Source organism: Acinonyx jubatus, chromosome D2 (genome assembly GCF_027475565.1).
Source record: "Acinonyx jubatus isolate Ajub_Pintada_27869175 chromosome D2, VMU_Ajub_asm_v1.0, whole genome shotgun sequence".
NCBI classification, from domain to species: domain Eukaryota; kingdom Metazoa; phylum Chordata; class Mammalia; order Carnivora; family Felidae; genus Acinonyx; species Acinonyx jubatus.
This window is the reverse complement of record NC_069393.1, coordinates 84,036,237-84,054,032: the sequence shown is the minus strand read 5'-3', so window position 1 is coordinate 84,054,032 and position 17,796 is coordinate 84,036,237. Positions and strand designations below refer to the sequence as shown.

Here is a 17,796-nt window from a genome sequence, read left to right as displayed (position 1 = left end):
TTGAGATGGAAATTGCCCCCGAGACCCTGAGACCACCCAGCTCCGTGTTCCTGAGCCCAGCCAACAGCCAGGGCACCCCGACAGAGCCCTCAGGAGGTGACAGGACAGTGCAGGGGGGCGGTGCCGTGGACGGACAGGCGACTCAGTCACATCACCTGTTCACAGGCTCATCGTCTGCCCCACAGGGCATGAGAGGGGAGCCCCGGTGGCCCTGCCACCCCCCAATGTGCCCCGGAGCCCGCCATCCTGCCAACTGACCCTCAAGTTCGGGGCTGGGCACGAGCCATCCGTTTCCAGCCTTCCTTCATTTTCTCTGGTCCTTAGGGTCCCTGGTCTTGTGTGTGATCCAGTGAGTGACAAGCTCGTGAAATGGCCTTTGGCTTTGAAGATAAAAGCAGCATCTGCCTGCTTCCTTCGCGGCGTCCTGCCTGCGGGGGCCTTTCCGGTTGTGACGGCCTCCCGGGGGGCTCTTGCTGGCATATCACCTGGTGTTCCGGGTGGAACGCAATGCGAGACCCTTTTCCTCCGGTTTCAGAGGCTTCGGTGACGCTGGGGCTGAGGTCAGAAACAATCTCATCGGCGATTTTTCTTCCTCGTGCCCAAGACCTTGGTCACCTTCAGGGGGCTTCTGATAGAGGGTGGGTCTCGCCTGTGCCCAGCAGGTGGAGGGGGCCGAGGAGGTCCCTCGCTCAGGGAAGACGGGCCCTGCACGGGAGCAGCTCAGGGCTTGGCTGGCCAAGAAGCCGCCACGGGGGCCCTGGCTGAACGAACGGCTGGCCAGTCGGATCTCAAGAAACGGAGCCCTCGGGAGGGTGGGTGCTGGGGTCCAGGGGAAAGAGCGCTGGAGGACGGGGAGCAGTTTGGGGACCAGACCACCGTCTCCCAAGCACTGCAGTGACCAGCCTCCATTTGCAGCTGGTTCCTGCAAAACACGCGGGGGTTTTCCCAGCGAGGTTGTCTCCGCGGGGAGCACGCTGACAGCGGCTGGAAGAGGGCCCGGCTCCTGCGGCCATGGTGCCAGCGTCTCCCCTGCCTCTCATCGTCCTCCCCCTGCCTCTCCCAGCAGCGACGTCTGTGGGTGCAGACGTGCCACACAGGAACAGCCTCCCCAGCCAGCCATGTGGCACCTCTGGTCCCCGCCCGGAGGTCAAGGCCTGTCCGCAGGCCATCTTACAGCTGCGTCTGCCAGGAGTGTCCTCGGCAGCGTAGACGCCAGGGAACCAACAGCAAGTCAGGACCTAGAGACGACGGGGAGGGCACGTGCCCGAGGAACGCCAGGAGCAGGAGGCTGTGCGGGAAGAAGGCAGGGCCGTGGCCCAGCAGTCAGTGACCCGTCCAGCACGTGCCCACGACGCTGGCCGGCGATGACACCCCAGCGTGGATGAAATAGAGAACGTGCGTGGGGCTCAGGAGAGGCTGGCGGCAGAGTCTCCCGGTGGCCGGCACACCCAGGCGCTCAGACGTGCCTGGATCACAGTTGCTGATGGTCGGCAGCTGATCGCGGATCACGGAACACGGCCCCGCGGGGGAGACTGAATCGGCACAGAACACCGCCCGGCTGCAGAGGGATGGCAGGACTCTGCATGCGAGGGTTTAAAACTGCTGAAAAATTCCACCGTTCAAAGACGAAATCTCGGGGAAGTGCCAAAGTGTCGGGAAGTGTGGGCTGGACATAAGAGAGAAACAGTCGTGTGCTGGAGTCAGTCCTGGGCCCACTGGGTGGGCAGGATCCTGAGGCAGCCCCAAGGTCCCCACCCCCGGGTGCACCCCCGGAGTAACCCCCTCGTTTGAGACTGGGCAGGCCCGTGAATAGGGTGGTGGGCCAACCCGGAAGGACATTACGTGACGTGACGTAAGCCTGGGGCTCGTACAGACTCTCCTGTGGGTGTTGGAGAAGCCAGCCACTTGGCATGGGGTGGGGGGCCACGGCAGGGAACACGGTGGCCTTGGGGCTGAGAATGGCTCCTGCTGGCACCCAGCAAGAGTGGGGAGACCTCCTTCCCGGCCCCGTAGAATGAACTTACCTAGACGTGACCTTGGGGACATGGGAGGCGCAGGCCTAGTGAGATCAGGCTGTGTCTGCAGCGATGCTTGTAATCGATCGTAACGGCAATGATCCAGGGTCCTCTGGGAACAGCTGGGTCTCACAGACAAGGCTGTGCCCCCACAGGTGGCGAATGTTCCAACATGGCCATCCATCCGTCCCATCTGCTCTGATCCCCAGCCCTGGGTCCCACACTTGGTTGTCCCTCTCGAAACCACGGCCGCCATTCTCTGAACTTGGGCAGCACCTGTTAGCATGGCTCTCAGGTAATGTGACAACACCTGTTCTGTCACTGTGAATTACAGTCATTGAAGACGCGGCTTATCTCCTCTTACAGATTGCAAATTCCTTTGGAGGCAACCATATACCATTAATTTTTTTTAATGATTTTATTATACATCTAGAATCCCCCAAATTCTCATAATCCTGGTAGAGTTAGTTATGTGACACCGATTCTGTGACATCCTCTGCCCTCCCTAGCGAGCTGAGAGACCGGTCCCTAGCAGGTGGACAGGAGCCTGTGTGCCTGGGCTGAGCCGAGGCGGCCCACAGTTTCTCTCCACAGCTGTCCTAACGGTGCTGTGGTCGGGAGCCAAAGAATGATGGGATCGCTCTGCCTGGATGCTTCCCCGGGAACCCTGCCCCCAATCCCTGGGCTGTGTCCACACTTCACCATGTTCTCCTTGGAAGAAGTCCCCGGGTGGAGCCTGGGTCATCCCGCCCAGTAACGGAGCTCATGAATATTAACAAGGGGTTTTGACTTTTGTTAATAAAGGTAGAAAGCGTCGATTAAAAAAAAACCCACACGTTGTGGTGTACCCAGTAAAGCACCTGTTTATTAAAATAGTGTCTCTACCAGCAACACGTCAATGTGCTCAGAGGTGAGAGGGTGAATGGGTTTTGTTTTTGTAAAGCCACCGTTAGCTTGCTGTCTCCTCTGGGCCCAGGGTTCATTCCCCGCCCGTTGGGCCGGAGTAGCCTCCCTCAAATGCGCATCACGTGTGACTGCCCGCCGTGGCTCCCCAGGTCAAGTGCAGGTCCTCTGTCAGCCTGGGACTATCCCGCCTCTCCCCGACCCCTCCCTGCCCCCCAACGTGCTCTGCCGTTGTCACATACCCCCAGCTCACGAACACGCCTTTGCACCCCAGACAGCCCCTCCTGGACCCCCCGGCCCTTCGGGAGCCTGAGGAGTGTCCATGTTCCAGAATAGTCAGTGTTCTGGAAACCGATCCCTGGGGATGGGGATGTCCCTTCGCCGTGGCCTCTCCGTGTCCGGGAGTGTCCCTCATATGGCACAGATGCCTCGCAAGGGATCATGAGCTCGCTTGTCTGCCTTGCCCCAGGCCACGGGCTCTCTGATGTCAGGACCTTGACTTTCTCTGAGTCCTCAGCACGCAGCGTGGGGCCAAGGGCATAGTCAATCCCTAGTCCATGCTTTTAAGTGGATAAATTATTGTGTAAATGACTTAAACGTTTCCTTGCTCTGTCAGCGGGGAGAAGCTAGAAGCTCCGTGTCCCACGGCAGAGAACCAGGTCACGGTTTCTGATTTGTTCTCCAGCAAAAGGAACCGTGATTCTTGGAGAATTGTCTGACTCTAGGGCTGGGGCAGGAGAGACACAAGATGAGGCCGGGGCACCTTGAAGTTCCAGAAAATAAGGAAGGGCCCCCCCAAAACGATGATGGGGTACACCAAAGGCACGCTGGAGCCAGTCAGAAAACCTCTCAACGGCCAAAGCTGGAAGAATGTGGGCAAAAACGAAGCGTCTGGATGATATTGGGTTATAACCCAGGTTAGAAATACCCATCAGCCTGTAATGATACAAATAAATGATGCGATAAATAAGTAAATGTGGGGGAATTGGTAAATATCCCCTTGAGAGTTCCAAATAGCTCGTATTGGGATACCCCCCTCAAGAGGTGGAACATAACCCGAGGAGGGGCTGCACACAGTGACTTCCCCCCCAGAAAGCACAGCGGGAAGGGGACAGAGAGTGAGTGTGAGCAGGACAGAGCTGGTGAGCACAGCCTCAGCCCAGTGGTCTGGGTCCACACCGAGTGTTGTCAGTCACGGTGACAGGAAGCACTGTGATGTGATGGATGAAGACAGCACCTTGTTCTGTGCTTTTCCCCAAACCCAGAACCTTGGTCTAATCATCTAATTATCTAAAAGATAATCCTAATAGAGGCCATCTTACAACACTCCTGACCAGCAAAACCGTCAAGGCCAGAATAACAAGGGAAGTCGGAGAAACTCACATGACACTGTCCCGTGCTGTCCTGGGTGGGATCCTAGGGAGAAAAAGAAAACTGGGTCAAAACTAAGGAAGTCTTTTTTTCTTTGTTATTTTTTTTTTAATATTTATTCATCTTTAAGAGAGAGAGAGTGTGTGTGTGAGCAGGGGAGGGGCAGAGAGAGAGGGAGACACAGAATCTGAAGCAGGCTCCAGGCTCCAAGCTGTCCGCACAGAGCCTGATGCAGGGCTCGAACCCACGAACCACGAGATCGTGACCTGAGCCAGACTCGGATGCCTAACCGACTGAGCCACCCGGGTGCCCCCAAAACTAAAGAAGTCTTAAATGTGGACTTTTGTTACCAACCGTGTAGACAAATCTGGCATCCATACTGATGTAGGATGTTCACAGTATGGGAAGCTGAGTAAGATATGTGGTCACTCTGTAATATTCTTGTTAACTTTTATGTAAATCTAAAACTATTGTAACATGGTTTGTTTCTAAAAACATGGCCTACCTAAAAAGATTTAAATATTGACTAAAAATCAACTAAAATTGTTGCAAAGTGCAGACTATAAGAAATCGCCCTCTGTCATGGTCTGCGGGGTTCTGAAAGTTTTTACCGTTATTTCTGATTTCAAGATGTGACATTCCAGAATGGCGTTCCAGCTGCACAGATAGAATGGGGGCTTCAGATCAGCGGCACATGGCCCTGGAAGAAATCCAGGGAAGAAATAGTGGCATGAGTGTAGAATTTAATTTCCCAGTGCTCTAGGTGTTGATTTCCTGGAACGTTGGCGTGCCTAACGCTCTCGTGCAAGGCTGCGTCGCTGAGCCCACGGCACCCCGATGCTGTTTGCCCCCATCGATGATTTCAGCATGACCTCGGGCTCTGTGTTAGATGCTAAAAACAACTCTGTTGAATATCTTTCTTCAGGTGTCAGCGTTTTCTACCTGGGAGAAAGAATTACACAAAATCGTGTTTGATCCGCGTTACCTCCTGCTAAACTCTGAGGAGCGGAAGCAGGTAACATGGTGGCGGGCTGGCGGGCTCTGGAAACCCAGCGCGAGCAGGACGCTCCTCCTGACGCTCGTGACACGCAGACGCCTGTCACGTTCATTTTGTCAGAGGGGAAGGGGTAGACCCGGTGGTCTCGCGTGTGAGCTTGTGCGCAGCAGTGGTTACCGGTGCAGAGGACGGTCATCCCCTCAGTGTCTTAGCAAACCATCTGGGGGTGACCCCACAGGACAGATGAAAATGCACGTGCTGGGAACACTGACCACACCCCAGATAGCTGTGTTAAGACTCAATTAAGCTCTTACACGATGACATTGAACGAGAGGAGGGTCCCGGAAACAGTAAGAAGGTGTATGAGGGAAGGGGTGGCAGGTCCAGAGGGCAGGTCCCCAGAAAGGGCAGAGGTGGGCGAGAGGCAGCTCGCCTGGAGGACACGTTAGCCTGGCCGGTCTGCGCTGGCTGGTTGTCAGCGTAGATCATGGAGCCGATACGGCTTCCAAGACGAAGCGGACGGACAGAGGGACGGGCGGTGCTGACTGCCGGCTGAGGGACTGGGCCCTGATGCACAGCCCGGCTGGGGTCCGGTGTTCCCTGGAGGTCTCTGGGGTCTCTGGTTCCTGCTCCAGTCCTGCCTCTTCTGTCTGCAGTCTTCTGAGTGTGAAATGATGCACATGGAAAGTGGGTCATCGGATCGGCCGCTGGAAACAGAGAGGGCCGGAGTGCTGTTTCAGATGTGGCCTCTGTCACCACGGCCCGCGTGCTATCAGACAGCAGAGCCCGGGGCCCAGAGGACAGAAAGGGCAACCCCATTTCCAGCTCTGTCGTGGGTCCTGAAGTTTCCTCAAGCACACGCCGGCACGATCAGTGAAACACCGAGCGGGCAGAGCCTCGGGCTTGCGGACCCCTGCCCGTCCCGCCGATGGCAGGGCCCCGCTGGCACACGCCGGGGCTTGGGATGGTGCTGGGTCGTCCACACTGGAACACGGAACTTAGACCTTTGAGGAACTTAGAATTAATGACCTTTTTGTTGCATTGCAGCTGGCTTGTATTTTCCAGAAGGAAACATCTGAAAACGTGTGAAACGTGTTAGCAGTGGCTCCAAAAAAAAAAAGTTACAATAGAGTCAGAGGAGGTTAGATTACGCACGCACACACACGTGTGCACACAGCCGAAGAAAACTGTAGACTTTAATCATGAGTAATATTTCGCTCTCCTGTGCGATATTAAAGAGCAAACGGTCAGACTGTTCGGCTGTGAGCACTCGTAGTCCGCTTGTTTTTGTGAAGAATGCCTTACTTGGTGAAGACCCGCACGCTGGCCATCTGCGGACTGTGCTTTCGCTGATGGTGCGGTCAGCACCACTGTTGCCAGTTCAGTGGTGTTTTTAGAGACCGTAAGCCCCTTTGAAGGAAGCTGAGGAAGCCCGCCGCCCACCCCCCCCCCCCCCGCCCAGGATCTTAACGCTTACCCCCCGCCCCCCCGCACGTGATGGGAGCATGTGGCACTCGGTGTGCTGCTGAACTGCTCTGGGGGCGTCCTGCACCAGATGCACACGTGAGCACCACGGGGCTGCGTGTCCCTCCCCCCCATGGCAGCAGGTGCAGCTGTGGCCACCTGGGCTGGGATGTCCGGGCCCCCACGCCTGGATGTGCGCTGTGCAGACAGATCAGACCGGAGTGCGCTGTTTGGGGGACACCATCAGACAGAGGAAACTTCAGGGTCACCAGCCTGCAACGTGGCCCCGGAGGCCCCGGGAGGAAGAGCGGGAACTGGGCCTCGCTGGCGGTCGACACAGAGCAGCATCCGAGAGCCCTGGGATCAGAAACCACCCGCGACGCGGGGGAAGCCCTATGAGCACTCCTGTGAGCACTGGTGCTGGAGCCGTGCCAGAGAAGGAGGCACTATCTAGGCCACCCGAAACCCCAGTGCTCCTCACAGGACCCCCCCCCCCCACCCCCACCATTGATGGCAAGCATCCGGCTAGAACCTGTACCGGCCCCGCTGTCACACGGTGTTTCTATGGGGAAACTGGAGATCACGGTGGGCAAACCACCAATGGCCCGTCCTCCACAGGGGGCTGCAAAGGAGAAGCGACTGAGCCCAAACAGAGACGAGGGGTCGGGCCACGCTCATCAGACCTGTTTCCACGGTAACAGATAGTGTTTCCTTTTCATTATGGGAGGACACGCCATAGCGGGACAATGGCCAGTGGTCTCTCTTTTAAACAGTCGTGCCCCACTTTGAGTGGAGCTGGTGTAATTTGTCAAAGAGGGGATAAAGATGCCGCTACGTTAAATTATAGCGGCGTAAATAGAGTGACAGGGCAGGGGGGAGAGGTGGGAAGTCGAGTTCCATGGGTGGGCGCTCGGCGGTAGGACAAGAGGGTCTCCCGCGGCCAGGCAGGGTTTCTGTCCAGACTTAAAATTAGTAGAGCGAAAGCTCTGATGACGGAGCGCCACTTTTATGTGGATAATAACCCTTCCTTCACCTGTTTTATTAAAGTTCTAAGACAGCCGGCGAGGTTGCACACCACTTGCCTTGAAGGTGAAATAAGCCAAGATAGTCCTACTTCAATGTATAAGCACACCTTCTCCATTTAAGTCCTACTCTTGAATGTTTCCTTTCCGTGCAGAGTCTTCAGGACAGGGGAGCATTGGGTGTTTATAATCCCATAAGGCGAGTGGCCACTGAAAGGCAGTGTGAAATCCCCGTCCAAGCCGAGAGAGCCTCCTGCATCGGCCGCGTCTTCCCCGCCTCCCCCTCGGGGGCAGGAGTGCGGGGGACCCCCAGAGCGCTCGGGTCAAAGTCTAATGTCGGCAGTGGCCTTGGGTCCGGTTGGGACAGAGTTGCTGTTTATAGGCCTTCCAGGGTCACACGTGAAAATTGTATTGATCTTTTTATTCATGCGTGCGCACACTCTCAAGTCATCTCCGGTATTTTCTTTTTAATGCTCTTGAGGCTCGGATAGCATTAGGAATGAAGCAGCTGTCCCTACCCCCTTCGGGCTCCGGTTTGTAAATGGCACCTCACACCACAGTGATGCGCTGCCCCCATCCATTGACGGACTGACGGCTGCAGAGAGGGTCCTCGGTGTCACGTCACTGTGTTGACTGTCACCTCACAAGGGAGAGGGCCCCGGGGCCATGATGCACCTGCCCACCAGACGATACTCGTATCCTTCAGGCTAGGGGACGGGGTTCTCCTGCTCAAATCCCACTTCTTGTCCGACTGGGGATCACACAGTGTCCGAGGGTCAGGTCTTCGCTTTGGGTCTGACCACCCAGAGGCTCCGTGACGCCCCCAGGAGAGGCTTGCCGTGTCTGCGTGATGCCCCCGCCCTGATGCCCAGACCACAAGTGGTCTTCTTAGAGACTAGAGGCTGGGGGATCAGAGATGCTGGGTTGACTTTCTTCTCACAAGTTAAAATCACGTTTGGAGGCTCAGATGCCAATTGTGTCACTGTAGGAATTGACTAGAACAAATGACAAAACCTCATGTGTTCCTGGGACGACCGGCAGCGATGTGAAGGTCAGCCAGACAGCGCGTGACCCCAGAAGCTGCTCACGGAATTCCGAAACAAGAAACAGGACCCACCCCCGCCCCCAAGCGGGGCTGATTCAGCGTTTGACCCCGAGATTCTCTTGGGAATCCAGGCTTAATTATGTAGACGCTTGGTTCAGGAGAGCCCCCCCCCCCCCGGAGGGGCTGTGCCTTCCACCTTATGGAAAAGAAAGGCTTAACCACAGATGCTCGCTGTTCTTTTGTGTTGTGTTTGAGGCACAAGATTTCATTTCTGATATGCAACCTGTAATACTTTTCTGTGTGCGTATGTGTGTGTTTCAAGATATTCGAACAGTTTGTCAAGACAAGGATAAAAGAAGAATATAAGGAGAAGAAAAACAAATTGCTGCTCGCCAAAGAAGAATTCAAGAAACTTCTGGAGGAATCTAAGGTGTCACCCAGGTATGGAGACAGAAATGCCGGGTGACTTCGGGGCGGGAGACTTACGATGACTGTAAGAGGGCTTTTAAAGTCTGTTCTGGTTAAATCGTGTAACCTACCATCGCGGAGACCTCACAAGCGTAATGGTGAAGTTGTCGGTGACTAAGCCACCAGCCCTGCCTGCCTGCGAGGCTCACGGTTCTCTCTGCTCCCCACACCCTTCCATTTTGCTGCCCTGCCTGGTTTTCCAGCGTGGCCACCCTGACTCCATGACCTAAATAACTAGTCAGTAGGTCAGCACTCAAGATGAGGGCTAACCTCGAATCTAGGGATCAGAAAGTAAGCGCACGGAACACGAACTCGGAGACTAGGCATACAGAGCCCGAACAGCGGCAGTAAAATAAACCTCACCGTTGGTTGTGGACGTCTTCCCAGTCGGCCAGGGTGGAAAGAGAAGGGACACACACCAGGGCAAATGAGCCAAGTAATTTTGCTGCCAAAGTCACCTAAAATAACCTGGCACTGTTCCCGTGAAATAAACCAATAGGAAACTGGATGTTAGAACTTAGAAAAATGCATGAACTTAAGTCTTCTTTAAAATTGGCTTCTGTGTAAAAATGTTTATTTATTTATTTATTTATTTATTTATTTATTTATGAGAGAGAGAGAGAGAGAGAATGTAAGCAGGGGGAGGGGCAGAGAGAGAGGAGACAGAGAATCCCAAGGAGGCTCCATGCTGTTAGTGCAAACTCATAAGCTGTGAGATCATGACCTGAGCCAAAATCAAGAGTCAGACGCTTTAACTGACTGGCCACCCAGGCACCCCTAAAATTGGCTGATATTTAAGAAGTAATGAACATTGTACTACTTTTAGAAATATAGGACTATAACTTTTATAAGCCAAAAAAGTTGAGTTTGGTTTATTTTTATTTGGGGTTGAGATACATCTGAATGGACGTTTATGCATTATTATTTTTAATAATAATGCGGGCACTTCGGAATTTTAGTAATAATGCATAAATACAACATTATTTTTTTTAAAAAACATTAATTGATGTTTGCTTTCTGTGAAGACATAGGCTCCCATGTTTTGATTGATAATTATTTAGTTCACCTGGTCAATAATTGGATGTTGGTTATATGGTCCTTATAAAGCCTCCCCAAGTGTTTAAAGGACAGATGTTTTCTGAATGGGGAAAAATGCAGCATGAATTACCCCCATCACAAAAGGCTAATCTAGAAGAGCAAATGTTCATCTAAACGTTTGTAAATTGTGACTTCCTGTGGTTAGAGATGAGAACACTGGCATCTCTGTGTCCCCACATGGTGACCCTAGGAGAGAGGAGTTGGTGTGGAGCCCCTGCCTCGGGGCACAGCCCCCCCACCCCTCCTCAGCCCTGCAGTGGAGTGAGGCATTGCACCTTTCTGAGCTTCCGGCATCATCTGTGGGCAGTACGGCTACAGCAGAGTCCCTGGGTGGTGCAGACGCGGAAGCGAACATAGCACCTGGCAGGTAGAAGGAGCTTGGTGACGGAGATGCCTCTCATCACCATCATCATCAAATATTCTCAATCTGTCCATTGGTAAAATGTTAACAGTAAGTCAACACATTCCCCTTCCCGTCCTGAAGACAAAGGAGAAAATACTCATAACGCGTCTGGCAATTAGGAGAAAGATCTCTCTCTCTCTCACACACACACACACACACACACACACACACACACACACACAGAAGGAAAACGACTGATAGAAATCAGAAAGTTAAACTTACTTCTTCTTTGAAGGTAGATTAAACTGCCTGCTAGGTTAAAAATGTGCACCGTGCATACGTGCTTTTATGATTATTAAACCATTTTTATGTCAAAATGGCTGATTCTGCACCACCGTCAAGACTTTACAGACCACTTCACCTTCTCCCCTCACTGTTCCATAGGTTTCCTAGTAGAATACGTGCCGTTCAAGGCGCTGCACACGGGTGGCCGGGTGAGCTAAGCACAGGCCATCTGAGCACCCTAGAAGCAGCCTCTCGGGGTTCAGCAGCTCCGCCAGTTACACTGTGCTCTGGCCCTGTCACCACAGCCACGGGGACGGCCAGAGCCAGCTCCCAGTCCTGCCCAGCTCTGGGGGTCCTGAGATGGGGCGAGGGGCCACGGGGGTCCTCCCCTCGGTCTGCCGCTCGGGCTGTGGGGTCTGCGCTCTGTGCTTCTCCCCAAGGCCACACTGTCTGCCTCCTTTAGGTGCAGGTGGGCTGTGTCCCCAGCTGCCGGAGGGCAAAGGGGGTGCTGTGCCCGTGACTCAGGGGCTCCCCCGGCCCACTGGAAGGCCCAGCAGAAGCCAGGATGCCCCACGGCGCGGCTGGGGGGCCACAGATTTGTAATTCTCCCTCTCTTCTCAGGGACACTTCTTTTCAGAAGTGCCCCGAGCAGGACCTTGTAGACAAGATCTGTGCTCAGCCTCTGAATGGAAGATACGCAGGCTGCTATCCAGACAAGGGAAGAGAGTAGCAAGTCCCTGTGATTCTCATCTTGGAAGGAAGGAAGGATGAGACAAGGGCCTTAGTCCTTTAGTCCATTTGGGCTCCTGTTCCCAGGAACACAAACCAGGGGCCTCAAGCAACGGATATTCCTCACAGTTCTAGAGGCTGGAAGTCCGAGATCAGCGCTCTGGCTCAGGGTCTGGTGAGGCCTTTGTGACCTAGTCACCTCCCAAAGGCCTTGACCCCCCCCCCCCCAACACTAGCACCGGGGGGTGCCCGGAGGTCCACCTAGGATCCTGGGGGATGTACGCTTTCAGGGCAGAGAAGGAGGAAGAGGGAAGAAGGAAGGAGGGCAGCAGAGAGAAGCACTTTCTTTCTGAGACGCGCATGAGCAGGCACAACCCCGGAGCGTGACCCAGGAGGCTGTGGGGCTGGACCAGGAAGAGGGACGCTGGTGGCAGGTGGGGATGTGTCCGGGCTCCTGACAGCCGTGTCAGTGCAGCCCTCCTGTTTATGTGTGAAACAGCTGTTACGTTATAATCCTTTGATACAAGAGTGAAATGTCTGCAGCGGAGTATGAAGTCCCCCACAAGGAGAAGCGGGAGGACTTTGGATCCCTGGACCGAGCTCACGTAGCCCTGCGGGCCTGTTCCCGGCTGCCAGCTCGGGCCTGGGACGGGGGAGGCTGTGGGGACCGGTGCTCGCGAAGGGGCCATTTGTCCCTGCAAGGGGCTTACCCACTTGCCCTTTGAGCCGCCCAGACCCTGCGTCGGACTCCCGGGCCCGTTCAGTTGACCTTGGGTTCTTCCACACGCCGGCCACTGCCGCCAGGCGTCCGGGACCTTTGGCGGGAAACAACACGGATCACAGAGCCTCCAGTGGAGCGGGGGGCGGGGAGGAGTAGATGGCACAGTTGGGCTTACCACGGTTGTGGCTGTTGACAAGGGCTGCGAGGGACCCCGTCTGTGGGGTGAGTTTCCTCAAAAAAGACACGTGGAGCCCGACTGCCAGTGACGAGAGCAGATGTAAGGGACAGCGTGCCAGGCAGAGGGGCTGCCTGAGTGGCCTGTGGCAGCCAGGACATCCTAAGAGGGGACGGGAGGGGACCTGTGTGGCCAAAGCAGTGGTGGACGCAGGTGGGCAGTTGAGAGCTCCGAGGGAGGGAGGCTGAAGAAGCCGGAGAGTCTGGGTTCATCTCCAGAGGCTGGGGAGAGGTAGCCATGCGGGTATTCAGTGGGGTCAGGATCCCAAGGGCCCCCACGGGGAGTGGCGCCCAGCACGGGAGTAGCTGGGGCAGGTGTGGGATGCCCATTTCCTGCCCCAGATCCTGCTCCCGTCCCCTGACCTGCCCCAGATCCTGCCCCTGTCCCCCAACCTGCCCCAAGTCCCGCCCCCGTCCCCAACCTTCCCCATGTCCTCTCCCTGTGGCCCGAGGACAGCTAGATCGGGTGGTAGCGGCTGTCCACCTCTGGAGGGGATGCCAGCCTGCGGGGGTCAGGAGGTGCGGAAACCGCTCCCCGGGAAGACCGGTCTCAGGAAAGTTCCTGTTTTTCAGAACCACGTTTAAGGAGTTTGCAGAGAAGTACGGCCGGGACCAGAGGTTTCGTCTTGTTCAAAGAAAGAAGGACCAGGAGCATTTTTTCAACCAATTCATACTTATTCTTAAGAAACGGGACAAGGAAAACCGACTCCGGCTGCGGAAGATGAGATGAGTGTGTGAGAGGCGCAGTAGGACAGGTGCGGAGCGGAGGGTGCCGCGCGGGGCTGCGCGCACTTCTCGGAGGATTACTGTTTCATATTGAAGCTCTCTTTTGTATGGCGTTCCGAGTCTGATGCGTTTCTAATTGCCATGGTAGGTCGCTCCCTTCATTGTTTAATTATGCAAAGTACTTGTAATATATACAAATCATAAACCCACCGCAGGTTTGTAGCTCAGCAGAAATATCTATATCCCTCTCAAGGTGTTTTCATGAGTTGATCTAGTACCTGAAACTTTTCTCCAAACCTTTGTGTGTTCCCTGGGTTCTGAGCCCCGTGGCACGGGGGCTCCTTCCGAGTGCTGGGTGTCCGTCCGGTGTCCCGAGTAGTAGCAATAGCATCATCATCACCAGTCATAGCGACGACCCTGAGCGCCTCCACACGTGGACCCCGGACCCCCGCAGCAGTCCGAGGGGGCGCCGGGCCCCAGACAGGGCGGCCGCAACGTCTGTCGGGGGTCCTACTCAAAATGGGATTATTTTGTACAAAATCATCATACGAATAGTTGAGTTATTTTTATTGTATGCCCAGTTTGCATGAGATTTTTCTCATCATCTTTGTATAAAAAGAATTTTAAATTTTTTTTAATTAATAAATATTTTAAACCAGTGTGTTTTGGTGGTAAGATTTCCACTGCGATCTCCAGCGGCAAAACAGTGCTTCAACTGAAGACAGTCTCTTTTGAAAGATTCCCAACAGTGTTTGTGAACGCACACAAGGGCTGAGTGAGCACAAACAAAAATCCTGCCTTTCCACCTGCCCGTTCTGGGTGGGGCGATGGTGGCTAAAACCCAGCTAATTAACCGCGTTCTCTAAATTGTTGCCTGTTTATTTCACGGCTTACGGGGCCTCTCTTCAGATACGCTGCCACTGCCCCAGGGCACAGCGACACCTCCTCCTCGCCTCCCCGGTCCCTCTTCAGTGCGGTGAACACGCTCTCTGCCACGCGTATTAGGACGTAATTGGGCGGGTTTCTCTCTGCTTTGGGGTAAGCCCTGGTCTCAGCACCAGTGTTGTGAGGCTAGCTTCTGGGTCAGATCTGGGTTCTGGGGCCATCACTTGGGTTCAGGCAGCAGCCAGTGGGGTTGGGCATCCGGGGCAGGGGCCAGGAGGCAGACCCTCCGGTAAGGGTCCAGTCTGGAGCAGAACCCACCTTGTAAACTGAACAGAGAAATTTAATGGAAAGAGTTATCACATATAAAGGCACTCGGGTAATGAGGCTGGTGAGTCAAGGTAACCGCCAAAGAACGCACAGACGACAGCCACAGGAGCAGACGTGACCCCCAGGGCTCAGAGAAGCCCCCACGGAAGGAGCCCCCCGACCCGTGCAGAGATGGGGACCTCCCGGAGAAGGCGCGGCCGTGGCTCTGGGAGCGCCGGGAGCCCGCCGTCTAAGATGCCGGGAAAGTGGCTCGTGTGGCGGGTCTGGTGGCATACCCTCGCCCAACAGCACCCGGAGAGACGGCGGGCTGGGGGAGGCGGAGCCGGGACAGAGACGGAACCCCCGGCAACGCCTGAGGTTCCTGCCATCTGTCCCGTCCGCTGGAAAGCCAGCTGACTGGCTGCTTGCCCCGAGAGAGGCCGGCTGCCTGGCCACAAGATCCCACGTGACTGCACCCGCGTTGTCAGCGTGAAGTGCGACCTGACCCCTTCGGCGTGCAGCCGGACGTACGGGGCAGCATTAAACCTCAGACGGAGAGGCCAGCGGCAGGGCTGAGCCTGAGTGGTTCTGGAAGACCTCGGTGGACCCCTGCTCCCCTGGCTGCTGCCTCCCCCACCCCGCTCAGGTCCTTGCCGTCCGTCAGCTGAGGAGGAAGGGGCAGGCCCAGAGCAGCGGTCACATGTCCTGCTGTGCTGGCCTCAGCCCCCACCCCCAGGTCAGGAGTGGCCCCGAGGGCAGGTGAAGGAAGTCTCCACGGGGGAACATCAGGCTAGACCGAACGACAGTTCTGTAAACTTGCCTGGGAGACGAGAGGGGGCCCGGGGCACGCGTCTACACTGATTTGGGGGCTGGCTGAACCGCCGGCTGGTTGGGGGTCTACAAGGCGCAAGACTGGGATGGGGGCGATGAGGTGAGGGGAGCGCGGTGGGCGCAGCACTGGGAGTTCGCACGGCCCGCACTCTTTGTACGAAGCTCTGAGACCGGGTCACCAGGTGGGCGGTCCTGGGCGTGTGGGCCCGTCGGCCAGTGTCTCCCTCCCCGCTGTTCCTGGTCTGTGTCCACCGACCCAGACCCCTGTTCCGGGTTGGTCCCATGAATCCGCCCATTTGGTTTTGTTTTTGTTTTTTTAACGTTTATTCATTTTTTGAGAGACAGAGGGCATGAGTGGGGGAGGGGCAGAGACACAGGGAGACACAGAATCTGAATCAGGCTCCAGGCTCTAAGCGGTCAGCACAGAGCCCGACGCGGGGCTCGAACCCACGAACTGTGAGATCATGACCTGACCCGAAGTCGGATGCTTAACCCACTGAGCCACCCAGGCGCCCCCAAATCCCCCCATTGTTCCGGGGAGCAACTCCCCCTCACAAAAGTGAATCTCAGATGCTCCTTCCCTTCCCCTAGTTACCATCCACGCTCTCGCAGAATGGTTGCTGGGCCACGCGGCTTCCCACACAGTGTGGTCTTGACCAGGAAGTGCATTTTAAGGGACAGTCATTGCAACAATAGGTTCACGCCCAGGCCCCGCGGGCACCCCCACCCCCCCCCCCCCGGAACCCTCACGCCCAGGCCCCACGGGCACCCCCATGAACCCTCAGGCCCAGAAGCAGCTGGCTGGTCCCGTGCTGGGACGGCCTGCTGAAGGCACAGTACATCTACGGGGCGAGGTCGGGCGAGGTCGGGTAGGGTCCTGCGGGGGTCACCTGTTGGCCTTAAACCAGCAGCTGGCATATGTCGCCGTCTCCCTGGAATCACGGGGCAAGACACTGGCCCCCAAAAAGGGGAGATGGGAGCGACCCTTCTCATTATGCCGCCCGATAACCTTCATCCCCGCAACCCGGGCTTAGTGGATTTGGAGAGCCCGTGGCCCAAGTGCAGCATCCACCATCTTGATGCGATTTGAAGCCGGGCCCCTGGCCCTGCTGACGCCTCGTGGCGCGGAAACATCGGGTGGAGAAGATGGTGGCTACGCTCGCTGGGCAGTTATCCCAGTTGCCGGGGGCAAGTTATGTCTCCCGTATCCCATGGGACAGGGACAGTGTCCGGGGCCAGAGGGCTCAGCGGGCACCCGGCGTACCAGTCAGCACACAGCTGGGCCTGCCAGACGCTGAGGGCCTGTGGGGAGCAGACTGGGGTCTGAAGTGCCGCGAGGGGCGAGGGGCACCGCAGGGTCGGCTGCAGGTGCGATCGCCATCTGGGCCCCGCGACCGTCTGCAGAAGCAGAGGCTGGAGGGCCATGCTTTCCCATTAAGTTTTCTCTCCCTTCTTTGCCCCTACTGTTTCCTGGTCGGGGACTACTGTGGGTTTCGGACACGTGACTGATTTCATTCGCCTCGCCCCCCAAACGTGTGGGAACTGGGTGGGTTGTCTGCCACGTCGGGGCCACAGCGTTGTCTACACCCACGGCAGCGAGCGCCTCGAGGGGCCCGGCGGTGGACTCGCTGCCTGAGATCCTCTCCCCCGCCCGGTGGCCCCGGAGCCTCCCCACCACAACCTCTGGCCTTTGGTGCTTCCGCGTGGGCAGCAGCGGATTTGGGGTACTTGCTCGGCCCAAAGTAGGCCCAGGAGGTTGGGGGCCTCCAGGGGCCCCGGCTCCGGTGAGGACCGCGTCCTGCTCCCTCAGGCCCGCAGCAGGACAGTCCCTGCGAAGGCTGGTCCCGGGCACCCGGCCGCGCGTGCTGACCATAGCTGCTCCCGCGCCCCTAACGGCCCTTCTGTTAAGCCCTGCTCAGTCGTTCCTGCTGCGGGCCATCTGTTTGCTGTCAGCACGACTTAATCACCACCATCATCACACTCCAAGGGTAGTTATCCGAGGCTCACGACGACACAGAACTACGCCAGAAACCATGTTAGTGGGAGGACATAGGAGATCACACAAGCCCAGACTTTGTGCTGGAAGGAGGTGGAAAACATCCATGACGTTAGCACCTAGAAACACACAGGCACCTCCTGGCCCCTATGGGAAGTTCCAGATGCTTCTGGTTTTCACCCAGACGTTTGGGAACTTTCATTTTCGTTCCTCTGACCGTGATTTTGAATCTCAGGAAATGAGATTATTGAAGGTCGTAGACAGTCTATCGACATCCATGTTTATGCTCATGTCTGTCTAGCTGTCAGTCATCATGCGGTTGGAGAAGAAAGGTCAACTCTGGCGTAATCAGGGAAA

At 56.2% G+C, this 17,796-nt stretch overlaps 1 protein-coding gene across 2 annotated transcripts in view; it reads left to right on the top strand.

The window, feature by feature from the left end:
• Nucleotides 1-14,080, top strand: part of TCERG1L (transcription elongation regulator 1 like) — a 193,625-nt gene extending 179,545 nt beyond the window's left edge. Inside the window, exons 10-12 of one of the 2 annotated variants that reach the window (XM_027063419.2) lie at nt 5,215-5,304; nt 9,140-9,258; nt 13,269-14,080. In XM_027063419.2, coding sequence (XP_026919220.2) covers nt 5,215-5,304; nt 9,140-9,258; nt 13,269-13,425 — 366 coding nt within the window. In that variant the 3' untranslated portion in view covers nt 13,426-14,080. The remainder of the gene's footprint in view (nt 1-5,214; nt 5,305-9,139; nt 9,259-13,268) is intronic. The other variant, XM_053206888.1, reaches the window with a different exon arrangement.
• The last annotated feature ends 3,716 nt before the right edge of the window (nt 14,081-17,796 follow it).